At 39.0% G+C, this 24,363-nt stretch overlaps 1 protein-coding gene across 2 annotated transcripts in view; it reads left to right on the top strand.

Annotated features, from left to right (window-relative positions):
• The window catches only part of DCDC1 (doublecortin domain containing 1), a 476,813-nt gene that overhangs the window by 402,738 nt on the left and 49,712 nt on the right, over window positions 1-24,363 (top strand). For both annotated transcript variants that reach the window (XM_060400033.1, XM_042233308.2), the window contains exons 24-29: window positions 718-853; window positions 2,524-2,677; window positions 9,695-9,853; window positions 10,962-11,162; window positions 16,540-16,633; window positions 20,013-20,183. In XM_060400033.1, coding sequence (XP_060256016.1) covers window positions 718-853; window positions 2,524-2,677; window positions 9,695-9,853; window positions 10,962-11,162; window positions 16,540-16,633; window positions 20,013-20,183 — 915 coding nt within the window. The remainder of the gene's footprint in view (window positions 1-717; window positions 854-2,523; window positions 2,678-9,694; window positions 9,854-10,961; window positions 11,163-16,539; window positions 16,634-20,012; window positions 20,184-24,363) is intronic.

Genomic DNA, 24,363 nt, shown 5'->3' with positions numbered 1-24,363 from the left:
TTCCCTGGAGAAGGCAATGGCAACCCACTCCAGTATTCTTGCCTGGAGAATTCCATGGACAGTCCGTGGAGTTACAAAGAGTCGGACACAACTGAGCAACTTTCATTCATTCATTCATTCCCAGGTTGTGTGAGTGGTAAAGAACCAACCTGCCAATGAGGAAGACATAAGAAACGTGGCTTTGATCCCTAGGTCAGGAAGATCCCTTGGAAAAGGAAATGGCAAACCGACCCAGTATTCTTGCCTGGAGAATCCCATGGATAGAGGAGTGTGGCAGGCTACAGTCCATGGGGTCACAAAGAGTCAGACAAGACTGAAGTGACTTAGCACAACATAGTTTACAAACCCCTGATTTATACCTATTTATCCTCCCCCACATCCCTCCCTTCCTTCTTTTCTTTATCGCCTTTATTTTTTCTGCAACTTCTTATTAATATTTTGAATTAAAGGTTCATAGAGATTCATAGGAAGTTGCAAAGATATATGGAGAAGTACTTCTTTTAGTACAAAACCTATAGATCCATCAATTTTGTTGCATTTATCGATAGATTGGGCCTTTTTATCACTGAGCATTATTCCTTTTATCACTGAGTATGGGGCCATAATTTGTTTCACCGTATTTCACTTATTATAGGATGTTTTGATTGTTTCCAGTCTGGGATGTAATGATGCTGCCATGAGCAGTTGTATGAGATTAGAGACTTATTTCTTTGGTAGGTGTATGTTTCATGTGGTGAACATTGGATCAATCCTGACCTGTCCATTGCTCAGCAAAAGAAGCAAATCTTCCTAAGGAACCTAGCATCAGATATTTCTAAAATTCAAATCTTCTGCAGTATGCATAAGATAGAGGGTAAGTATTGGAATTATTTACCTTCTCTCTCTCTCTCTCTCTCTCTCTCTCTCTCTCTCTATATATATATATATATATATATATATATATATATATATACACACACACACACACACACAAACACAGCCAAAAAAAAAAAAAAACCCTTAATGATATGGCTTCTTAGAAAGAAATTTGCTTGTTTAAACAGATTATATTTCACCCCTGCATCTTACTATTTAGTGTTAGGCTAATTTTTATATTTAAGAGTTGCAACTTTAATTCACACTGTACTTTGAATGTACAAAGAAAGCATACTTTACTTTGTCTTTAACAAATTGGGCCTTCTTTGTGAACCCCAGGTACACCCCCAACAAGAAAAACTTTAAATGTACTATTGGGTTTACATTTGTCCCATCCATTTAATTAAATCGGCCCTTTAGGGAAGGCTTTCAGTTGTCCCAGTTTCCAGACTCTCACTTTAGTTCTTCTCTAGGATGGAAGGAAGGAACTTGGGGGTGCAGATCCTCTTGCTTTCTGGGCCCTGCTGGCTGAAGTCCATGGCTGGGTGACAGTGCCATTCTTCTGGCCCAGACAATGCTTTGGATGGGGTAGTGCTTCCTACCTGGCTCCACCTCTCCTATGCTCTCTGCAGGCTGGTTGTGGCTGGGTAGCTGTCTCTGCAAACCTTGCCACAAAACCTCTCGACCCCTGGCTGGCAGCCACTTCTGCAAAGCTCCTCCGCGTGGCTGTCAGTAAATCCTGGGTCATGGCTGCACATCCCAGAAACCAGATCCAGCTTCACATAGATTGAAAGGGTGAGGAGAGCTCAAGAGGCAACTCATCACCGTGTCCTGAACAATGGGCGGTGTCCTTGGTGTTTCCTCACCTAGCTCAGACGCCTGTGGGAGGCAATCCTGATACCCAGGGCTGGTTGTCCACCTTTGTCTGTGTTCCACCACAGGTTCCCTCAGGCCCAGAAACGGCAGGGTTCCTCCAGCTCAACTCTGAGATGAAAACTGTGATGAGTTAAATGGGAGCTAAAGGCCTTTAGAAAAAAAAAAAAAAAATCCCAAATCATAACAGTGTCATCCTGACCTGCGTGGCCATAGTCTTGTGCTTGAATGTCAAAACTGAATTTGTACTTATGCTTTCCTCTTGTAATGTTGCTCATTTCCTCATGGTCTTCCATCTTGCCTGAAGGATACCCCAGGACCAGGACAAAGATCCTAAACATAGAAAGGAAAAAGAGAACATTCATTAATAAAATTTAATATAGTATCTTATTGTATATATTGAACACCGTATATTACACTTTCATGTGTCTCTCAAGGCATTGGGAACTTTCACTGAGGTGTCTGGGATCCCAGAGAATGATCTAAAGGCATATGTCTAGATAATGTAACCCATTTGAATAGTTACAGTTTACAATAGCTAGCTCATTTTTGGAAAGACCTATTTTTAGCACTTTTGACTGAAAATATCTTGAGAGGAAAGAATCTACAAAAATTAAATTAAGTGAAATTCAATTTATTAGTTTAAAGAGCAGCTATCAATTACACTTAGAATGTATTCTCTTAGACACAACAGCTGGAAAGTTTCTGCATTTTTATTTTAACACGTGTTTTCAAAATCCTAAAGCTCTGAGATCATAACTAATATGTCCTTGCAATTTGTGCATTTTTGTTTAGCTCTTGTTTTAGAAGTCCAAAGTGACATTGTGTCTGGAGCCAAGCTTGCTGTGAGGAAACCAATTTTTGGAAAAGAGAAGCAAATTATAGAACCAGAGGAAAAGCAAATGCAAAAAAATGCTTTAACATCAGAAAATGCTTCCAGTGAAATTCTGTAAGTAATCAGTGTGGCCAGAAAAGCTACCTGTTCCTATTTGAACCCTAGCTCATTAGCTCAGTAACGGTGCAGAGCCCAAGCAGGGAATCCACGTCAAGTTTGTGAAACTAATGGCATTTGAAGAGCTGGTATTTAATTAGTTTCCTGGCAAAGGGATAGAGCTGGAGTTTCAGTTTTCAACCATCACAATGATCTACATCCAATAATTCTGTTATGATGCTACTATTTTTTTAAATTTATTTTTTATTGAGGGATAGTTGCTTTATAGAATTTTGTTGTTTTATGTCAAACCTCCACATGAATCCACCATGGGTATACATATATCCCCTCTCTTTTGAACCTCCCTCCCATCTCTCTCCAATCCCACCCCTCTACGTTGATACAGAGCCCCTATTTGAGTTTCTTAGCCATACAGCAAATTCCCATTGGCTATCTATTTTACATGTGGTAATATAAAAAATTCCCATTGGCTATCTATTTTATATGTGGTAATGTAAGTTTCCATGTTACTCTCTCCATACATCTTACCCTCTCCTCCCCTCTCCCCATATCCATAAGTCTGTTCTCTATGTCTGTTTCTCCACTGCTGCCCTGTAAGGAAATTCTTCAGTACCATTTTTCTAGATTCCATATATATGCGTTAGAATACAATATTTCTCTTTCTCTTTCTGACTTACTTCATAAGTTCTAGGTTCATCCACCTCATTAGAACTGACTCAAAGGCGTTCCTTTTTATGGCTGAGTAATATTCCATTGTGTATATGTACTGTAACTTCTTTATCCATTCATCTGTTGATGGACATCTATGTTGCTTCCATGTTCTAGCTATTGTAAATGGTGCTGCAATGAACAATGGGATACATGTGTCTTTTTCAATTTTGGTTTCTTCAGGGTATATGCCTAGGAGTGGGATTGCTGGGTCATATGGTGGCTTTATTCCTAGTATTTTAAGGAATCTCCATACTGTCTTCCATAGTAACTGCATCAATTTACATTCCCACCAACAGTGCAAGAACATTCCCTTTTCTCCACACCCCCTGCAGCATTTATTGTTTGCAAACTTTTTGATGATGGCCATTCTGACTGGTATGAGGTGATATCTGATTGTTGTTTTGGTTTCCATTTCTCTAATAATGAGCCATGTTGAGCATCTATTCATGTGTCTGTTAGCCATCTCTATGTTGTCTTTGGAGAAATATCTTTTTAGGTCTTTTTCCCACTTTTTGATTGGGTTGTTTGTTTTTCTGGTATTGAGTTGTATGAGCTGCTTGTATATTTTGGAAATTAATCCTTTGTCAGTTGTTTCATATGCTATTATTTTCTCCCATTCTGAGGGTTGTCTTTTCACCTTGCTTATAGTTTCCTTTGCTGTGCAAATCTTTTTAGTTTAATCAGGTCCCACTTGTTTACTTTTGTTTTTATTTCCATTACTCTAGGAGGTGGGTCATAAAGGATCTTTCTTTGATTTATGTCACCAAGTGTTCTGTGTATGTTTTCCTCTAAGAGTTTTATAGTTTCTGATCTTATGTTTAGGTCTTTAATTCATTTTGAGTTTATCTTTGTGTATGGTATTAGGAAATGTTCTAATTTCATTCTTTTACATGTAGCTGTCTGGTTTTCCCACACCATTTATTGAAGAGGCTGTCTTTGCCCCATTGTATATTCTTGCCTCCTTTGTCAAATATAAGGTACCCAAAGGGAGCATGGGTTTATTTCTGGGCTTTCTGTCTTGTTCCATTGGTCTGTTTCTGTTTTTGTGCCAGTACCATACTGTCTTGATAACTATAGCTTTGTAGTATAATCTGAAGTCAGAAAGGTTGATGCCTCCAGCTCCATTCTTCTTTCTCAGGACTGCTTTGGCTATTTGTGGTCTTTTGTGTTTCCATATGAATTGTAAATTTTTTTGTCCTAGTTCTGTGAAAAATGTCATTGGTAATTTGATAGGGATCACATTGAATCTGTAGATTGTGTTTGGTAATATAGTCATTTTCACAATATTGATTCTTCCTACCCAGGAACATGGAATATCTCTCCATCTATTTATGTCATCTTTGATTTCTTTCATCAGTGTCTTATACTTTTCTGTGTACAGTTCTTTTGTCTCCTTAGGTAAGTTTATTCCTAGATATTTAATTCTTTTTGTTGCAACAGTGAATGGGATTGATTCCTTAATTTCTCTTTCTGATTTTTCATTGTTAGTATATAGAGATGCAAATGATTTCTGTGTATTCATTTTGTATCCTGCAACTTTGTTAAATCATTGATTAGCTCTAGTAATTTTCGATACTATCTTTAGGGTTTTCTATGTACAGTATCATGTCATCTGCAATTAGAGCTTTATTTCTTCTTTTCCAATCTGGATTACTTTTATGTCTTTTTCTTCTCTGATTGCTGTAACTAGGATTTCCAGAACTATGTTGAGTAATAGTGGGGAAAGTGGGCACCCTTGTCTTGTTCTTGATCTTAGGGGGCATGCTTTCAGTTTTTCACTATTGAGAATAATGTTTGCTGTAGGTATATCATGTATGGCCTTTATCAAGTTGAGGTAGGTTCCTTCTATGCCCATTTTTTGAAGATTTTTAATAATGAAGCAGTGCTGAAATTATGAACAACCCAATTACAAGCACTGAAATTGAAGCTGTGATAAAAAATCTCCCAAAAAACAAAAGCCCAGGACCAGATGGCTTCACGAGAGAGTGCTATCAAACATTAGAGAAGAGATAATGCCTATCCTTCTAAAACTCTTTCAAAAAATTCCAGAGGAAGGAACACTTCCAAACCCATTTTATGAGGCTATCATCACCCTGATACCAAAACCAGACAAAGACAACACAGAAAAAGAAAACTACAGGCAGTATCACTGATGGACATAGATGCAAAAATCCTCAACAAAATTTTAAATTCAGCAACATATCAAAAAGCTCATACACCATGATCAAGTTGTGTTTATTCCAGGGATGCAAGGATTCTTCAACATACACGAATCAATCAGTGTGATATACCATATTAACAAATTGAAAGATAAAAACCATATGATAATCTCAATAGATGCAGAAAAAGCCTTTGATGCTACTATTTTTTAAAAGACTAGAATCTTAGAACTGGGGATGTTTATTTGAGGAGTTCATCATGTTTTGTTTCCATCAGCATGCACTTTAGGAACAATCGTGTTTTTTCCTTACTGGAGATTCCAGCTGAACATATGTTAATGTAAGTTACCATCCTGGATTGCTGGAATAGCTTTCTGGTTGGTTTCTATCTCCATAATCTCCTCCTTCCAATTCACCTTGAAGTTTCATCTGTGGACAATCATCTTCCTAAAGCACAATCCTTTTTATACAGTTCTTCAATGGCTACCTACTGCACACAGAAAATAATGTTTAGTCTGCAATTCCAAGCCCTTCTGACCCTCTTCCAGACCAGTGGTAACCCTCATTCGTGCCCACATGCCCATCTCCTCCCCATTCTTTTTCTTTTCGCCATGTGAACTCCAAGCTTCAGCTCAGCAGCTGCAAGCTGTCAGCTAAACATTGCCTGCCCCACTGACTCACTGCTGTAGGCCTGACCACATACTCATTTCTCTCCAACTGAGGCACCTTGATTTGCCCCATCCTCATTGGTGGAAGGATTCTTTATCATTGAAATCAATCATGACAATGATTGTGCTAGCAATGTACTTATCAGATCCTTATCCTCTCCCTCACCAACACCTACCAACTTGGGAATTCCTTGAGGGCAGAAACTGTCACATGTGTTCTGCGAAGACCAGGGAAACTGACTTTTGTCATCATTTACGGAATAAATGAAGGAATCATTGAATGAGTTTCCAAATTATGAAACCAGAAATAGCTGTTCAATTACCATTGTAGTAATTGAGAATTAATTTATACATCATCGTTACCCATTGTTTTAAGAGATTGTTTCTATCCTCATGTATAAGAATATTAACTTTTATGTCAGTAATCAAACTTCCTCATTTTAGTGGGTAATTCATCTGGTCCTACATCCTGACACTAAAAAGGCACCAGAAAGGAAAGCCTTTCACAGAGAGAGTGATTTGACTTATATGATATCTTGCTCAGTCATTAGGGAATGGGCCACAAACTTTCCTAACATCCCCTCTTGTTCTTCTAAAGAATGTATCATCTAGCCTCTGAGTAATTATACTGTACTTTGGAAAAATAAACAGAAAATAAGAAAAAAGAAGTGATATCTTTGAGAGCAGAGATTCTTGTTCTGATTCATAGATTTCATCAAGGCCTGAAATCCTTGATCTAAAAGTGGTTGAGTCCATTCGACAAACGCAATGCAGAAGCATCGTAACTATACCTAGTAATATTGCACTGTGTATTTGAAAGTCATTAAGGGAGCAGATCTTAAAGTTATTACAAGAAAAACAATTTGTAACTATCTGCAGGGATGGATGTTAACTACATGTATTTGTGGCGATCATTTCACAATATATACTAATATTAAATCATTATGTTGCACACCTGAAACTAAGATAGTGTTATATGTTATACCTCAGGTTAAAAAAAAATGATGTAGAAATGTCCTGTACATTGTACGTCTCTTCATGAGTACTCCTAGTTGATAGGGAGATCACTGTTTCACAAGGCAGCCCATTTTAATGTTGAAATAATGATTTAGAGTGTCTCTGTTCTATGGGTTCACCTGTTTAAAGTATTTGGAACTCATTGTCATTAATTTGGGTTGTATCTTTTCCAGGCTAACTTTCACTTGTTCTTTGAACCATTTCTGATCACTCGAACCCCTTTCATCTTATATTAAGCAAACACAAAATTTCCCTAGACTTTCTTACATACGTTTGTATGGAGATTTTCACATATTTAAGAAAGAGGAGGAATAATTTAAGGAGGGACATCTGTAAAGCAAGAGGCTAGAACATAAATCTGGAAGGAACACTTTTGATAGTTCAGTTTGGTAAAAAGATTTCTGATAAGAATGATAAGAAACAAAATGGAAAAGAAATTCTGAGGGCACTAACCTCTGCATTGATGCTTTGTGGAAGAAAAGGCCTTCGGAGCCTGGAGTTTGAAAGGAATTTTCTCATTTCCTCAGGGCCTTGTATCCAGGCCCTGGTCACTTCCTAAGCCTTAATGTATGACCTTTCCCTTCACTTAGTATATGCCTGTCACGCTAGTTTCTTTCTGTTCCTCAATGAGCCATGTATGTTCTTGCCTTGGAGCCTTTCCACTTGTTCTCGAGTGTTCTCCCCTCAGGTCTTCACATGGCTGGCTCCTTCCCATTGTCCAAGTCCCAACTCTAGCATCATTTCTCAGAGGAGCCTTCTCTGACTCCATTGCTAAAGTAGGTCCTACCCCACCCTACCCAATTTCTATCACAATTTCCTGTTTTATTCTACCCGTAACACTTAAATTGCTTATTTATTCATTTATTTGTCTATTATCTCTCCTCTTCCCACTAGAATGTTAGCTCCATGAGACTTTTTCACTCTCCTTTTTCACTTTGATCAAGAGGCTCTTTAGTTCTTCTTCACTTTCTGCCTTAAGGGTGGTGTCTTCTGCATATCTGAGGTTATTGATACTTCTCCCAGCAATCTTGAATCCAGCTTGTGCTTCATCCAGCCTGGCATTTCACATGATGTACTCTGCATATAAGTTAAATAAGCAGGGTGACAATGTACAGCCTTGGCATACTCCTTTCTCGATTTGGAACCAGTCTGTTGTTCCATGTCCGGTTCTAACTAGCGGACATAAATGAATCAATAAAGCAAGATGTTTGTTTAGGTGTCTGTTTTAATGGCTGTTCTAAAATTGACTGTACTGTACTTCATTTGCTTGGAAGCTGAAGAGCATACAGACTGCCCAAGTTAGAAGATAAAACATCTCAACTTGGAGGAAAAATCTTGTTTACACCTTGCTGACTGTGTTAAAACTGACTCTATTTTTGTTGTTGGTCTATTTTCATCAAACAGATCAAGTTGGTGGGAAAGCTGCATTTTCTATTTTCAACACAAGATGGCACTATTTCTCTTTAATTGTTAATGAGATAGTTCTGCTGAAGTTCTGAATGAGGCAGTTGTTACCCACCGATTTCATATCCACATGTAATACTTTTGCTACATTTGAAAAGTGTATGGCCTGCTCTTCTAAAGCAGGACTTGTCCCTGGAGACTTGGGTACTTTGATACTGCTTGCAGTTACATCAAATTACCACAAGCACCTTGGCGACCACAACTTCCCCCAGAGAACTTTGTTTACACTTATGCACATTTAGAGTACTGAAGTATGCGAGCTGCTTTGCCTGTAAATGTATCCTGCCTTCAGCAGAGCGGTCCTCGGATTGTATCATGATCCCACGCAAGCAACTCTATCCTGAACTGTGCCTGGGAACTTGATACACTCACATCTGCATGGTGGCTGTGTGTCTGTTCACGATTTCATCTAAATAAGAAGCCAGGAGGCCCACTCAGTTATTCAGACTATGACTATTTAAGTGTTTTTATATATTATTCTCTATCAAAACCTGGCATGTTTGTGCTGGTGCTATGTGAGTCTCTCTAGATTTTTCTACTGAGAGGAAAAGTTAATTAAGATTCCTTAACATTGTCTACTGAGTAAATTGTATGAAACCTAGTAATCTAGGCTGTCTGTTTCAGACAGAATTATGCCACATTTATGGAGTAGGCAAGAGTCTCATTACCTGTTTGTTATGAATTTCTAAAACTATTGAGTAGTCCTAATCTTATTTTTGAAATATAATGCATATGGCCCCATTTTTTCCTGAGTAAATATGACAAAGATGAATGCTGTTTATTATGTGATTGAGAAATTTTATTGGTAGCTTTGTATTAAAATTCTAAATTGTGTGTTAGTAGGATGTGACTTTGCAATGTTAGGAACCATTATGGAAATATGATTCCCAGATCCTCTAACATCCTTTAGGATACAATCAGACTGCACCTCAGAGAACATCCTGTGAGTATAAATCAGAATTCTCAGACCTCTGTTTACTTCTCAACCTTGATAGAGATTCACATGCAAGAGCCCATCTCAGAATGAAGGCTTGTCACACACTTCTCAGGTATGCCTGGCAGGAACCTTCTCATAACTTTGATGAGACTGACAGTCTTCCAAAGAAAATGGAAGACGAGCTCTTTGAAAACATGGAACCGGAGAAGAAATACAGGTAAAAAATTGTAAGGTTCCTGTTAAATATTTCTACCTGGTCTTGGGGTCACTCACTTTATTCCTGAAGACTTAGTCGCTGTTAGTCGCTCTCTACACCACACACACATTTCTGTGTTTATTGTGATTTTGACTGAAGTATTTACAGGTACAGGTGGGAAGTACCTTCTCGCTTTAGGTGCATAGTGTAATTTCTTGTTCACTTGTGTGTTTTCTTTTAAAAGGTAAGCCCCCCCATCTTTGCCTCCTGAGAACTTAGGACAGAGCCTGTATTTTAGTGAAATGAGTATGTGAATGAACTTATGAATAAGCATGTAAAATGTCTTACATGCTTTAAGAAATTAGTAAAATGCAATTTCTTGCCTTTTAATTTTATTTTTTTCTCTGGTCAATGTCCAGTGAAATGACAGAAATCTATAGTACTTTTTATTATTCCATAATCTTTATGTATTTACTTAACATTACAGAAATTTGCATAAATTTAACAGTTTCAGCACTTCAATGCTTAGCATTGGTCCATGCACAAAGTAGGGACTTAATAGACATTTATAAATTAATTGCTAATGCATTGTTATGTTTGATAGATTTATTAAGTCTGTCTAATGCCTTAAGACATATTTAAGTAAGACATTCTTTTAACTTGTTAGCATATCCTCATTTTGGTTTATAATATTCTATGAGCTGTTAGGGAAGATGAAAAAAGCTTGGAGAATGGGATTCTATTTGCCAGGGATTCTGTAGACAGAGGATAGAAATGATCATCATTTGTACAGAATTCCTCTGTTTCTCTCTGTTTTGATTTCTATTTGCCCTGTTCTGCCTCCTACTTCCTTTTCTTTTTAAATGATCTAAAATGATTTTTCTTTGCTGATGAATTTCTCATATTCTCTTGGATAAACATATATTCCTATTACAAAAGAAACTCAGAATTCTACTTTTTACATCAGCTTGACAATGCAAAGCAAATGGCTTCGCTGCTCTCCTGATGATGTTCCCCATTACAAGTGAATTTGGTTCACGGCAGGTCTCTCGCCAACAGAACTTGCAATCTGCAGCACATCAGAACACAGGACATTTTTCTGCCACTAATGGGATTTTCTTTATCTCAGCCATTCTCCAAAACAGAGCAAATTGCAGAAACTTTGCCACCAGCAGTTTGAATACAGAGATGGGCAAATTATAAGCTACGCTGCTCCTCATCTAGTCTTGGGGGTGCGAGGCCCCAACCTGCGCTCAGGCGTGGAGGTGGTTTTGGTGGAGAAAAAAGCAGATGATAGTCATCAACGCTGGATGCGCAAGGAAGACAGCAGGTAAACCCATCATATTTGGGCGTTAATATATCAAGAGGTGAATGGGAGCCAAAGAGATCCAGCATGGTCGCCATAGAGCAGGCAGGGGTATATTTGAGGACTTTGGATTTTCTTTTTAATGTAGCCAATGATTTTTTTCTTAACCTACTCAAGGAAGAAAAAGTGAAATCAAATGTAAGTGCTCAGTAGTCTACACGCAACCCATCCACTCTGGATTCAGATAAGGAACGTGAAGCCTGACCTATTGGGTTCATAGTTTTAATGAGCCAAGGTCAAGAGAAAACTAGGTGCTTGTCTAATTGATTTTATGATTTGAAAACATCATAAAATCAAGTAAGAATTCTAAAAAGTCCTATTTTAAAAACTGTGAGGTACTTTTCATTAACAGAGTCTCCTGTACCTCCTCACATGCATGCCCTCCCTCCCTTCCACCACTTCCATCAGATAACTGACTGATGTGGCTTCTACTCACACAGTGAAATTGAACTGAATTCTTGCCCTAATCAAATATATCAACCAAGTGCCATGACTGGCCCTTGTATGGATCTAGCTTGAAGCTTACCACTGTCGGAAAGGTTATTTCCTAGACAATCAGAAGAAATTTAAAACAGTCTGGGTAGCACGTGATATTAAAGAAGGCTTTAATTTTGTAGGGTGCCATAATAGTTTAGTGGTTATGTTCTTTAAAAAAAAGTCCTGATCACTTGGATGTACATTGTAGTATTTACAGATAAAACTGAAAGCTCAGATTTGTTTTAGAATATTCTAGCAAAGCAAAAATTTTTAAAGTGGGCAAGGGGCAGTGGATGAAACAGGAATAGCAGAATGTTGATAACTGTTGAGTCTGTGGTGGTTTCTTTTACATTTCTCTCTGGTTTTGTGCATACTTGAACATTTCTTTAGCAAGAGAGAGAACAACTCCTTGGTTTTTAGATGATTTGCTTCCAAGTCTATCATTCGTGTTATATCGTGGGGGCTCCAGGGCCCTCTTCATTCTCTTGAAATACTACATACAGAAAATTTGTTTGTATATCTGTGCAATACTTTTTCTTTTTCCTGGGAAACAGCTGTGGTTTTTGTTGGATTCTGAAGGGTGTCTGATGCAGAAGGCTTAGGGGACCGCTGTTTCTAGAGAGACTGTATACGCTTCAGCAGGCGGCAGCAGAGGGGCCAGGATGGACAGGAAAGGAACTAGCCTTCCTCTACTCCCTGGTCTGAGATTCAGAGCCGCCAGCAGGGAACACATGTGGCCTTGTTTTAGAGACGGCTGAAAAGCCAACATGTAGACAGACCTGGTGAGTGTGTTCTTTCGCCCCATTCATCCTAGCTAAGCTGTCTTTGCGACGGGGGAGCTAAGAAGCAGGCTTTTGTCCCTATGAATAGTTTTCTGTATGGGACCAGAATTCATTCATTTAGCTGCAAAGGATTATCAAGGGCAGTGTTTTAGGTGCTGGCACTTTTAGCAAAGAACTAAACAGATAAAAATTCTTGCTCATGAAGCTAGTGCTACCCATCTCTACTTTTCTGGAATTTAGAGCTGCATCTTACTGCTTTGGCTTTCTGTATTATAGTGGTCATACTCCTTGAGCCTAAGAATTGGAATTTGAGCATGGCGGAAGAACTGGAGCTGTCAGGCATGGGGGATGAGAGAAGTGACCCCAAGCCACACTTGATGTTTCATTAAAAAACACTTGGTCATCAAAAGAGGGGACAAGTTCTGAGTCCTGCTCAGTCTCGTTCAGTGTCTGTACTGGTTTTGGTTTCCATTCTGAGTGCTGTTGGGAAATCAGGAAGAGGGGAAGGACAGGCTGCTTAAGCAAAAACAAGGGGAAGCTTGCCTATAACTCTATGCACTCCATTACTGCTTTGGAAAATCTAACCACGTGTAATACAAAAGGGGATGGTGTCTTCCAATTTCCTTCCGCTTTCCAGAACACTCCGCAACACTGTCATATTGAGGCCTCCCCATGTCAAACTGTAGAAGAGAGGAACAATTGGAGGGAGATGGCAGTATCGATTGATCCCTGGTTGGAAACTGCGGAGTCTAGAGAGAAGAAGTGGAGCCACGGTGGGGAGCAGCATTGGGACCGGGTTTGCTCATGAACATGTGGGTCACCATCTAAGCACGTGGGCAGGAGAGGTTTTGCAGAAGTCTTGCTGATTAGGTATGGGCTTGATTCAGAGGAATAAATGTCCCATGGCGAAAATGTGTCTGTATAGTGACAGAAATTCTGAGCTTTCTTCTACATTTTGCCTTGTCATTTTGCTTTTGCTTTTTTCCCTGTAATTAGTTATTGAAACCCATTTGTTCTGATAAGCTGGTGAGGCCTCGAGAACCCTGGGCAAAACTTATAGAAAATCCCACTTATGTGAACCATAGTCTTTTGATCACCCATATTTTTCCCAGGCAGTAAATTAGCACTTTTTGAGGCAACAGCCCAATCAGAATTTGTACCAATAGAGCACTGGCCCGGTAGTTTGCCAGCATGGTGGGAGGCACCAAGTGCTATCTCCGTGCCTAGAATTTTCTACCTTTCATTCGGTCCTTTGGGTCTTGAATTGCTTTTTCATTGTGGCCTATTTAAAATAGAAAACAACTAGGAAATCTGATGTCTTAAGCAATTATCAGCAAAACTTCTTAAGGGAAATTATGACTGTGAGAACAAGGCCTAGCTGGAAGACCACATGGTCCAGGACAGTCAGCAAGAAATGAGTAAAGGGGCACCAACAGGAGGGAGGAAATTGCCAGAGACGCATTTACTTGGTTTCCAGCCACACAGAAAAAAATGCCAGGTCAACTTTAGAGATAATCTGGTATCTCTCTTCCATTTTCAACCCTGGCACAATCTGAGTGAGTCATTTGGTCTCTAAAGGGAAATATAAAAAAACACTCAGGGATGAAAATCCTCCTCACTTGTTCTAAAGCTAGGGAAACTGAAGCTCAAGGGGCTGAGTTGGTTTGCACACACTTGTGCCATGGGTTAGTAGAAGAGGCTGTACCTTATGCTGGATGTTGCTGGGACACAAATTTCTCACACTGTTTTTTGGCATATAGTGAGTTTTATGTAGACATCCATAAGCTCAGAGTTCCTGCAGAATGTAAGCACCCCTGCTATGAGCAAGTGACGTTCTATTGTCCAAAAAAAAGAAAGAAAAAAATCAACACTGACATGGCTGAGCATGGAACTGATACACACAAGAAGTGGTAACGTCTGTTCTAGGCAGCAGAAACAGAGAAAGCTAGGTAACTCATCTAGGTACCACCTCAATAAGTAGTTGCAGGAAATATAGAACCATTCATTCATTTGACTACTACTGAGTGCCAATGAAAATGCAAGATGCAAGCTAGGCCACATGCTGAGGCTACGGAGATGAACAATATTGAACAGCAGCACTCGGACCGTGCACAGACTTGATAAATGCTAAAAAGGTATTTGATAAAATCAAATAAAATCAAATACCCACTTTGGATTTAAAATAACACTTCATTAACTAAGAATAGAAGGAAGAAACACTTTGTATGTTTAATAGTGATAGTCTTGTAGGAATATAAACGATGTTTCAAATTCTGTTTTTTTTTTTTTTAAGTTTGGGGTATTTCCTATCTCATCTGTTTTATTTATTAAAAAATGTTTTCATTGGAATATAATTGCTTTGCAAGGTTGTGCTGGTTTTTGCTGTTCAACAATGTGAGTCGGTCATATGCTTTACAATGAGGATGTTTTGTTTTATGTTCAGAGATTTAGATATCTAGCACCTTTTAAGTCTTGAAAGTAAAAATACTATATTTTTACAACAGATCTCCTCCACCCCCACTTTCTCCCCCTTTCTTCCACTTCCACATCATTAAATTTTATACTCAGGACTAGCTATACTTTCCACAGCAGGAATGCCACTGCTGGTCTGTACTGCAACTATGTTGACAGACATAAAGAGCAGACTTTTGCTATGCAGACAATATCCTTGAATGTTTGGTTTATTTTTGCTTTTAAGTGACATAAGGAAAAGAATTGGGGGGGTAGCTCTATAATTTTGTCTGTTTTTTCAGTCAAGGAGGCTTTATTTTTAATGCCAATATAACTTGAAAATATTCAACATAAATCTTGGACTTTTAGGAAATACTCATGTAGAAAAGAAGAATTTGAGGGAAGGCTATAAAAAAATCAGTCATCAATAATAGTAGCTCATATTAAGTTCCATGAGCCAGACAATATTCAGTGCATTTTCTATGCATTAACCCATTATATTCCCAAGATGAGAGCCCTGTGAGGTATGCTCCATTATCTGATTTTACAGATGAGGAAACTGAGACACAATGTTGTTGAGCAAATCTTGAGGTATATTCAAGATTTAAATTCAGGCATTGTGGCTCCAGAATCCATGTTCTTAATCTCTCTGCTGCATTACCTCTTCAACAGCAAAACAGATGAGGAGAGTGTCTGGGTACAGTCTAGAGAAAGAAAATTTATACAGGATTCTTTAACATAAAGAATTATTAAACTGTGATAAATTGACCATCAGATTTTTTAAAAATCCCTCTGTATGGGACTCTGGGGGTGAGAGAGTTGAGGACGAACTTGGAACTGGATCCATCCCCAGCCTGGAGTTCAGAACACAGCATGGGTGCTATGCACTGGATGGCAGAGAAATGGGCCAGTTTATCTGGTCAGATCAGGTCTGTGGCTGCTGGGTAAGCAGGAAGTAACCCTCTGAAACATAGGTGGGCTACAGCTGTTGCTGGACACATGGCAACGCAGAGGATATGGGGTTGCTGGTGCAGCAGAAGGCCTGGAGCTCGTGGTGTCCATGTCGAGAGGGCCACAAGCGGATGATCATCAGGCCAGGGCTGTGAGGGTTTAAGGGACCGTGTCATCTGGGCACCTGGTTTGGCAGAGCATCCCTGGGTATCCCCACTCCCAAACACTGATCCCTGGTGGCTCAGACGGTAAAGCGTCTGCCGGCAATGCGTGAGACCCGGGTTCAGTCCCTGGGTCGGGAAGATCCCTGGAGAAGGAAATGGCAATCCACTCCAGTACGCTTGCCTGGAAAATTCCATGGACGGAGGAGCCTGGTAGGCACGGTGGTCGCAAAGAGTCGGACACGACTGAGCTACTTCACTTCACTTCAAACACTGACCCCAGGCAACAGCCAGAAAGAACAGGAGAGCCCCTTTCTCCTTCCATATTCTTCCAGCACTCTCCACCAAGGAAGCTTAATTTCGTGCTCATGGTAGGGAGAAATGCCTAGAAGATTTCACATCCATTATCACAGAGACTCTATGGAGCTAAGAAGCAATGCACAGATAAGTAGCACAGGGGGCGCTCTAAACTGGTAACGCTACTCTGTAATATAATGTGCCTAATCCTGTTTTCCCAAGGACTTTTCACCTGGTGAGTAACCCAGATCTCGTGCTGGCAGTGTCTATGACCAAGGCTAGAGATGAAGTCTGTGGCTACCCAGTTATTGCTCAGGTAAGATATACAAAGGCTAAGAGAGTAATTACAACCCTTTATTTGGTTAAATTTAAGGAAAGCTCCGTGCTTCCTTGTTGGGAGAAAGAGAGGTCATAGAAACCCATCGTGAATGCCATTGTTAAAATATTTACAATAATCTGCCTAGATTTCAAATTGAACATGTTTATGTAGCCCTTAATTTAGTTTAATCCAACAGATGGTGACTGTGGGCTTGCTGCATGTCAGGAGCTATGCAAGTTACTTAAATCAAATCCAATGGCAAGCATGAGAAATTATCCCCAAAGCATTCATAGTGTCTCAGAAGTGGGTGCAGTCAGGCGAATGGCTGTTGTGTGTGTGTGTTCAGTCGTGTCCAACTTTTGGTGACTCCATAGATTGTAGCCCACCAGGCTCCTCTGTCCATGGAGTTTTCCAGGAAAGAATACTGGAGTGGGTTGCCATTTCCTACTCCACAGGATCTTCCCCACCTAGGGATCAGACCTGCATTTCTTGTGACCCCTGCACTGGCAAGTGGATTCTTTACCACTGTGCAACCTGGGAAGCCTGTTAGAGGCACATATTTTAAGTTCAATGATTTGGAAACATAAGCCAGTTCCCTCTCACCTTGCAACTGGCAGTAAAGACCATGGTCAGAGAAGTCTTCCCGAGGATGTGAGCTCATCAATGTTAATTCTACTAAGAGACCCATTTGAAATACACTTTCAACATTTTGCAAATATTTAGAGCAGCCAAGCAATTTTTAGAGTCCAGAGAAGGCTAGCTTCATTTGTATTTTGGGTAAAGACCTATGGAGTTGATTTTTTCTCCCATGTTTGTCTGTCACCCTTACTTACCAAAGACACTCCTAGATGGGCATGTAATTTTTCCTTGGTAGGTGGGCTTCCCAGGTGGTGTTAATGATAAAGAATCTGCCTGCCAATGTAGGAGACACAGGAGAGGCAGGTTCAATCCCTGGGTCGGGAAGATCCCCTGGAGGAGGAGATGGCAACCCACTCCAGTATTCTTGCCTGGATAGTTCCATGGGCAGAGGAGCCTGGTGGGCTACAGTCCATGGGTTTGCAAAGAATCACAGACGACTGACACACAGGAGGAGAGAAAGTTTAGGAGTGTCCCTTCTCTGCATTTACTTTCTGTGTCCTCCTCAGTATTTGCCATGTTTTTGTTGAACAGAATATATTGTCTCCAAATAGAATTTGTTTTATGCCATTTTTTAATTGCAGTGAGGCAACTTGTTTTGCAGGTCCTGAATCCAAAATTGAGATACAGCAATCTGAACAAATGTGTATGTATAAGTCAGTCAGTCATGTCTGACTCTTTGTGACCCCACAAACTACAGCCTGCCAGGCTTTTCTGTCCATGGAATTCTCCAGGCAAGAATACTGAAGTGGATTGGCATTCCCTTCTCCAGAGGATCTTCCCAACCCAGGGATTGAAACCTGGTCTCCTACATCGCAGGCAGATTCGGTCTCTGGATTGGGAAGATCCCCTGGAGAAGGGGATCTTCTACCCACTCCAGTATTCTGGCCTGGAGAATTCCATGGACTGTATAGTACATGGGGTCACAAAGAGTTGGACACGACTGAGCGACTTTCACATTGTTAATAATAACTTCCCTGTAACTCAAGTGGTAAAATATCTGAACAAATACGAAAGGTTAATTAAATTGTCTATCGTGATGATAGGGCTTCAGGAATCTGCTTGAAAATGGTAAAGAATCTGCCTGTGAATGCAGGAGATGCAAGAGACATGGGTTCGATCCCTGGGTCAGGAAGATCCCCTAGAGGAGGAAATGGCAGCTCACTCCAGTATTCTTGCCTGGAAAATTCCATGGGCAGAAGAGCCTGGCGGCTTACAGTCTATGGGGGTCTAAAATTTTATTCTATGAGATACTGTATATATAACATCACATTTTCCCCTGATAGGTGCCTCTTTGGCGTGAACGACAGTGAGGTAAAACCTCATGCAGATGCAGTTTAGTACCTAAATCAGTTTCATAAAATTACAGATATGGAGGTTTTCCCCTAAGGTTCTCATTTTTATAAGAAATGAGTTTGATCTCAAGGTAATTTGTATTACCTTTCAAGAGTTTTTTCTTTACTTGCTGTTTCAGTTTTATTTCTTGAAGCAGTTTGTAAGAATATATCAATGTTCATGTAAAATAATAAAAATGAGGCCTGGTAGGTTAATGTTACTAAACCCTTTCCCTGTTCCTTGAAATATAGTCTTTGTTTTGCATACCTCTGAGGGATGCTGTATTGTCTGACCTATTAAATCAATTCTTAAGACTCATTTATTTTCCTCTTCACTATCAATCTCTCTTAGGTAAAGTAAGTATTATTCATTATAAAGTTCCTTGAAGTGTCATGATATGTTTGGTTAGAACTAATCTACTGGTTTAAATTCCCTAAAATTTGAAACTACTCATTTTTTAACTTATGCTCAAACCAAGTTTTATAATCAGGATAAGTATGCTGTTTCTAATACATAAAATAGAGTGTATGTGCATGCTCAGTCGCATCAGTCACGTCCTACTCATTGCAACCCTGTGGACTGTAGCCTACCAGGCTTCTCTGTCAGTGGGATTCTCCAGGCAAGAATACTGCAGTGGGCTTCTAGTCCCTTCTCCAGGGCATCTTCCTGACCCAAGGACTGAACCCTTGTCTCATGCCTCTCCCACAATTCAGGTGGGTTCTTTACCCACCTGAAAATATAGTATACTCATATTTTTAAAAAAACCTTCTTGGTAGTCAGTGAACTGTAAATTAAAATATCAACGAGGTACCATTTTTCATTTATTAAATTTTCAATGCTTTGGCAATAGTGTGAAGAGACCGTTTTATATAATACTGATTGAAGTGTAAACTAGAATAACCTTTCTAGAAAAAATTTTGATATGATAAAGCTTTATATTATACATCATAATTTTTTAATGATCCTGTCCCTTTATTAGCAATTCTTCTTCAAGAGTTTGTTCTCAAAGTGTTATGGATTTACACAAAGATTTATTTTATGATTGTTGGTTGCTCTTTTGCTTATAGTAAAGAAAATTTGAGAAACAATCTACATGTTTAACTGCTGAATACTGGTAAAGTAAAATACCCTAAGATCAAATAAAATATGTATACTTTAAAAAAAAACCAAAAAACTACTGCAGTAATCAAATTTTGTGTATTTTCTGATTCCTTTTTTTTTATAAATCAGAGTGCAAGTATATATGAAATATAATCATCCAATATCAAGAGCAGTTATCACTACATAGAGTTTTGAGTAATTATCTGTATTTTCTGAATTTATGCAATGAAGACTAGGATTGCTATACACAAATCATAAATTCTTCTACTTGACTCCATATTTTTCTCTCTCCTTTTTTTTTCAGAAATACAACCCACATAACAATGGGGCTTCTAATCAAAAGTGGAATTACGTGAAAAGTACGAAAGCTTTTATGGCCTTTCATAGCACTTCGCTGGATAAAGAGATCACAGCTGCAAACTATGCTGGTGTTTGTACATCTTCTCTGATTAGAGAAGAAAAGGTTGATCAACCAGTAAGTGGTTCATCCTCCTACAAAAAAAAGAGGAGGGAGGGATGGATTAGTTTAATAAAGAAAGAAACTTCTTTCCCCAGAAAACCTGAAGTTCACACAAATTAAACACTGACTTGTGAATGAAATCAGACTCTGATTCTGGTCAAGAAAGAAGGAATGTTGATGTTACCCTCGACTTATATTGTTTCACTGACTCCCTTCACCATCATTGACTTCGGTTCATCATCACTCACTAGAACGTGCATGAAGGAGGATAATGGCTCCCACTTCACTCCATAGGTGTGCTTGCCACACTCGATACCACTCCACTCCAGAAAGCATGTTAAAATGCCAAGAATGGGGAAAAGGGATAGTTAGGGAGTTTGGGGTGACGGGTCCACAGTGCTATATTTAAGATGGATAACCAACAAGGGCCTACTGTGTAGCAGAGGGAGCTCTGCTCAATGTTATGTAGCAGCCTGGATGGGAGGGGAGTTTGGGAGAGAAAGGATAGATGCGTATGTATGGCTGAGTCTCTTTGCTGTCCTCCTGAAACTATCACAACATTGCTAATTGGCTATACTCCAATACAAAATTAAAAGTTTTAAAAATGCCAATGATTGTAAGTGACTTTATATTACATTATACCAAGCGTAGGGCTAAGCATGGTGTACTCTAAGTTTTAAATAATTTCTAAAGTTTGGTACTTTAGTTTTTATTGTTAAGGAATTGTACCATGTTTTATAGATGTCTGAGATATTTGTGGGTTGAAGCACCTTGCTTTCGTTGATAACCACTGGCCTACAAAATATTGAAATCTCATAATATATATTACAAGACCCTGCAAGACCCTCTTTACTCTGCTCCTCAAAAGTCTCTATAAACTTGCCTGCTGCTTCTTCACTCATCGTTCTCTGGCTCTCCTGAATAAGAGATGTTAAACGTGTCATACCATTTTGCATGTCTCTGGCTTTCACTAAGCTAACCCCCTCTGACCTTTTCTCCTTTGTCTGTGATCTCATAGCTGTTAGCTAACATGCAGCCAAAGAGTGCTGACGTCATGTTAAAAAAAAGTTGAGTCAACTTGAAAAGGCTCCAAAGATAAGACAGTGTAAGCATCAATATGACTACTGAATGCATCGGATTGACATACATTAGATATGTTCATGCTGACATTAAGCAACAGCAACAGCTCAAGTGGTCACAATTAGATGATGCTAAGAAATGAATCCATTACTTTTAAAACCAGTAAATGAAGAATCAAGCTCTTTTTTTTTCTTTCTTTATGAACCATACCTCAGGATAACAATATAGTTGACAAGGAGAATCTTCACTTCATAGAAATATCCCAGATAATAAATGAATAAAGTATAAGGAAATCAGCATATCATTATGTTGTGAACTTTAATACATTAATGGATCTAGGCAGTGACCATCATTAGCTACTAACACTACAAAAAGAGTCGTAACAGTTGCCCCTTGATAGAAATGCATTGTACCACTTATGAAGCGTTCTTGTCCCCCAAAATCTAATTGGAGGAAATATGCAATGAGTAATTACAATAAAAGAAAAAAGAGAAATGAGGGCCATAAGGGTTCAAAGAGACTTAGATATTTAACTAATCATAATGTATTGACCTTATTTTGATTGTTTCAAATAAATTGTAAGAAAGTGAGAAAATCGTAGAAATTTGAATACTACATGAATATCTGATTGTATTATGGTTTTATTATTAAGTTTTGGTATATTATGGGTATGATAGAGTTCTTATTTGTTAGATAAGGATAAAACCTTCCAATTTTCAACATTTCTTCTAAAAGATGAGAACTCTCCTTTCCTAATAGTTAAGATATAACCTATCTGATAGAATTAATGTGGTTAATTTGAAAAATACAGTAATATATCAATTCTGGGATTCTCAAAAAAAAAAAAAAAGGGTTTATCTCTCTTAGGTCTGGGGAAACCTACCCTCTGCCCAAAGCCTCCAAATAAGTAGTTTTTAACCTTTTCAGAGATACAGACCTCATTGAAAGTCTTGTGAAATTATGGATGTTCTTTTCCCAAAAATGCACATGTGTAAACAAAAGCTTTTTGTATGAGAATTCAGGGAGTTCATACTTTCCCCCTTGAATTCCAGTTTAGAGTTAGAGTAAGAGCTTCCTTGCTAGACCATGTTTGCTTGGCCAGTTTAGAAAAAGAAAATTAAAATGAAGTAACTATTATGTGCTAGAAAGCTACTGTATATTATATACTGATGCAACTTTATTTTTACATAGATGATATCATTTAAATAATAAATAACATAAATAATAAATATTAATAATATCAATCAGTATCAGTTCAGTCACTCAGTCATGTCTGACTCTTTGCGACCCCATGAACTGCAGCATGCCAGGCTTCCTGTCCATCACCAACTGCCGGAGTCTACCCAAACCCATGTCCATTGAGTTGGTGATGCCATCCAACCATGTCATCCTCTGTCGGCCCCTTCTCCTCCTGCCCTCAATCCTTCCCAGCATCAGGGTCTTTTCAAATGAGTTAGCTCTTTGCATGAGGTGGCCAAAGTATTGGAGCTTCAGCTTCAACATCGGTCCTTCCAATGAACACCCAGGACTGATCTCCTTTAGACCTCCTTGCAGTCCAAGGGACTCTCAAGAGTCTTCTCCAACACCACACTTTAGAAGCATCAATTCTTTGGTGCTCAGCCTTCTTCACGGTCCAACTCTCACATCCATACACGACCACTGGGAGAACCATAGCCTTGACTAGACGGACCTTAGTCAGCAAAGTAATGTGTCTGCTTTTGAATATGCTATCTAGGTTGGTCATAACTTTTCTTCCAAGGAGTAAGCATCTTTTAATTTCATGGCTGCAGTCACCATCTGCAGTGATTTTGGAGCCCCCAAAAATAAAGTCTGACACTATTTCCATTGTTTCCCCATCTATTTGCCATGAAGTGATGGGACCGGATGCCATAATCTTTGTTTTCTGAATGTTGAGCTTTAAGCCAACTTTTTCACTCTATACTTTTACTTTCATCAAGAAGCTTTTTAGTTCCTCTTCACTTTCTTCCATAAGGGTGGTGTCATCTGCATATCTGAGGTTATTGATATTTCTCCCGGCAATCTTGATTCCAGCTTGTGTTTCTTCCAGTCATTATTGACCAAACAAGCCCCATGTCATAGGCCATGTTTGTATAAGGTCACATGAACAGGTCAAATTAGTCATTTCAATAAGTCTCAGAGATTTTATAGAGGAAAAATATCAGGCAAACCACTTGCTTGGTATTCTGTGTACAGAGCCAGCTGTTGACTTGCTCAACTTTTAAATTCCGTTTGCATCCTGTAGACACAGACTAACCTTTGGAGCTACCCCCACATATTTCATTTTTCCTTTCCAGCAGCAGTTTAAAGTCTGTAGTAACTTAAATGAATTAACCAAAAATTCAGTTTACATTGTGTATATGCACCATTGCCAAAGTAAAATAATTTGGGGAACATAAAAATAGTCAGCAGCCCCACAGTCATGGGAATCGATGTCTTAATGATTGAAAATACATTTTCTGGATGTTTTCAATGGGCTTCTTTAGTGTAATAAGGAATATCATTGGCACATGATTTATCATGAAGTTCATGTTTTTCTGTGCAAATTATTCTGTGTGAGTATTCATTGAATTCCATCTGAGAGGAAATATGTTAATTTTCTGCCCCCAAGTAATTTGTAGGAGAATGGAAATCAGATGTGCATGTAGAAATTCACAGTGGAACTTAAGAACTGTATCTTCAAAAGTATCACCTAAATGTTGGCTTTGAATTAAGGTAATGTTCAGTATTTAAATAGAGTAGACAAATATGACAAAGCCAAAAGCTTGGAATCAGAAGTCACAGCTTTATGTTTCAGCTCTGCCACATACTACTTGGGTATCCTTGAATTAAAAACCCCTCTCTGAGCTTTTGTTTTCTCATCTGTAAATTGAGAATGATGCTATTAACTCTGGCTGTACTTAACTTTTAGCCTTGTGACGTGCTTAGTCACTTAGTCATGTCCAACTCTTTGCAACCCCATGGATTGTAGCCCAGTTCCTCTGTCCATGGGGATTCTCCAGGCAAGAACACTGGAGTGGATTGCCATGCCCTCCTCCAGGGAATCTTCCCAAACCAGGGACTGAACACAGGTCTCCCGCACTGCAGGTGGATTCTT

This window comes from Ovis aries, chromosome 15 (assembly GCF_016772045.2).
Source record: "Ovis aries strain OAR_USU_Benz2616 breed Rambouillet chromosome 15, ARS-UI_Ramb_v3.0, whole genome shotgun sequence".
Lineage (NCBI taxonomy): Eukaryota > Metazoa > Chordata > Mammalia > Artiodactyla > Bovidae > Ovis > Ovis aries.
This window is presented reverse-complemented; position numbering and strand designations above follow the sequence as displayed.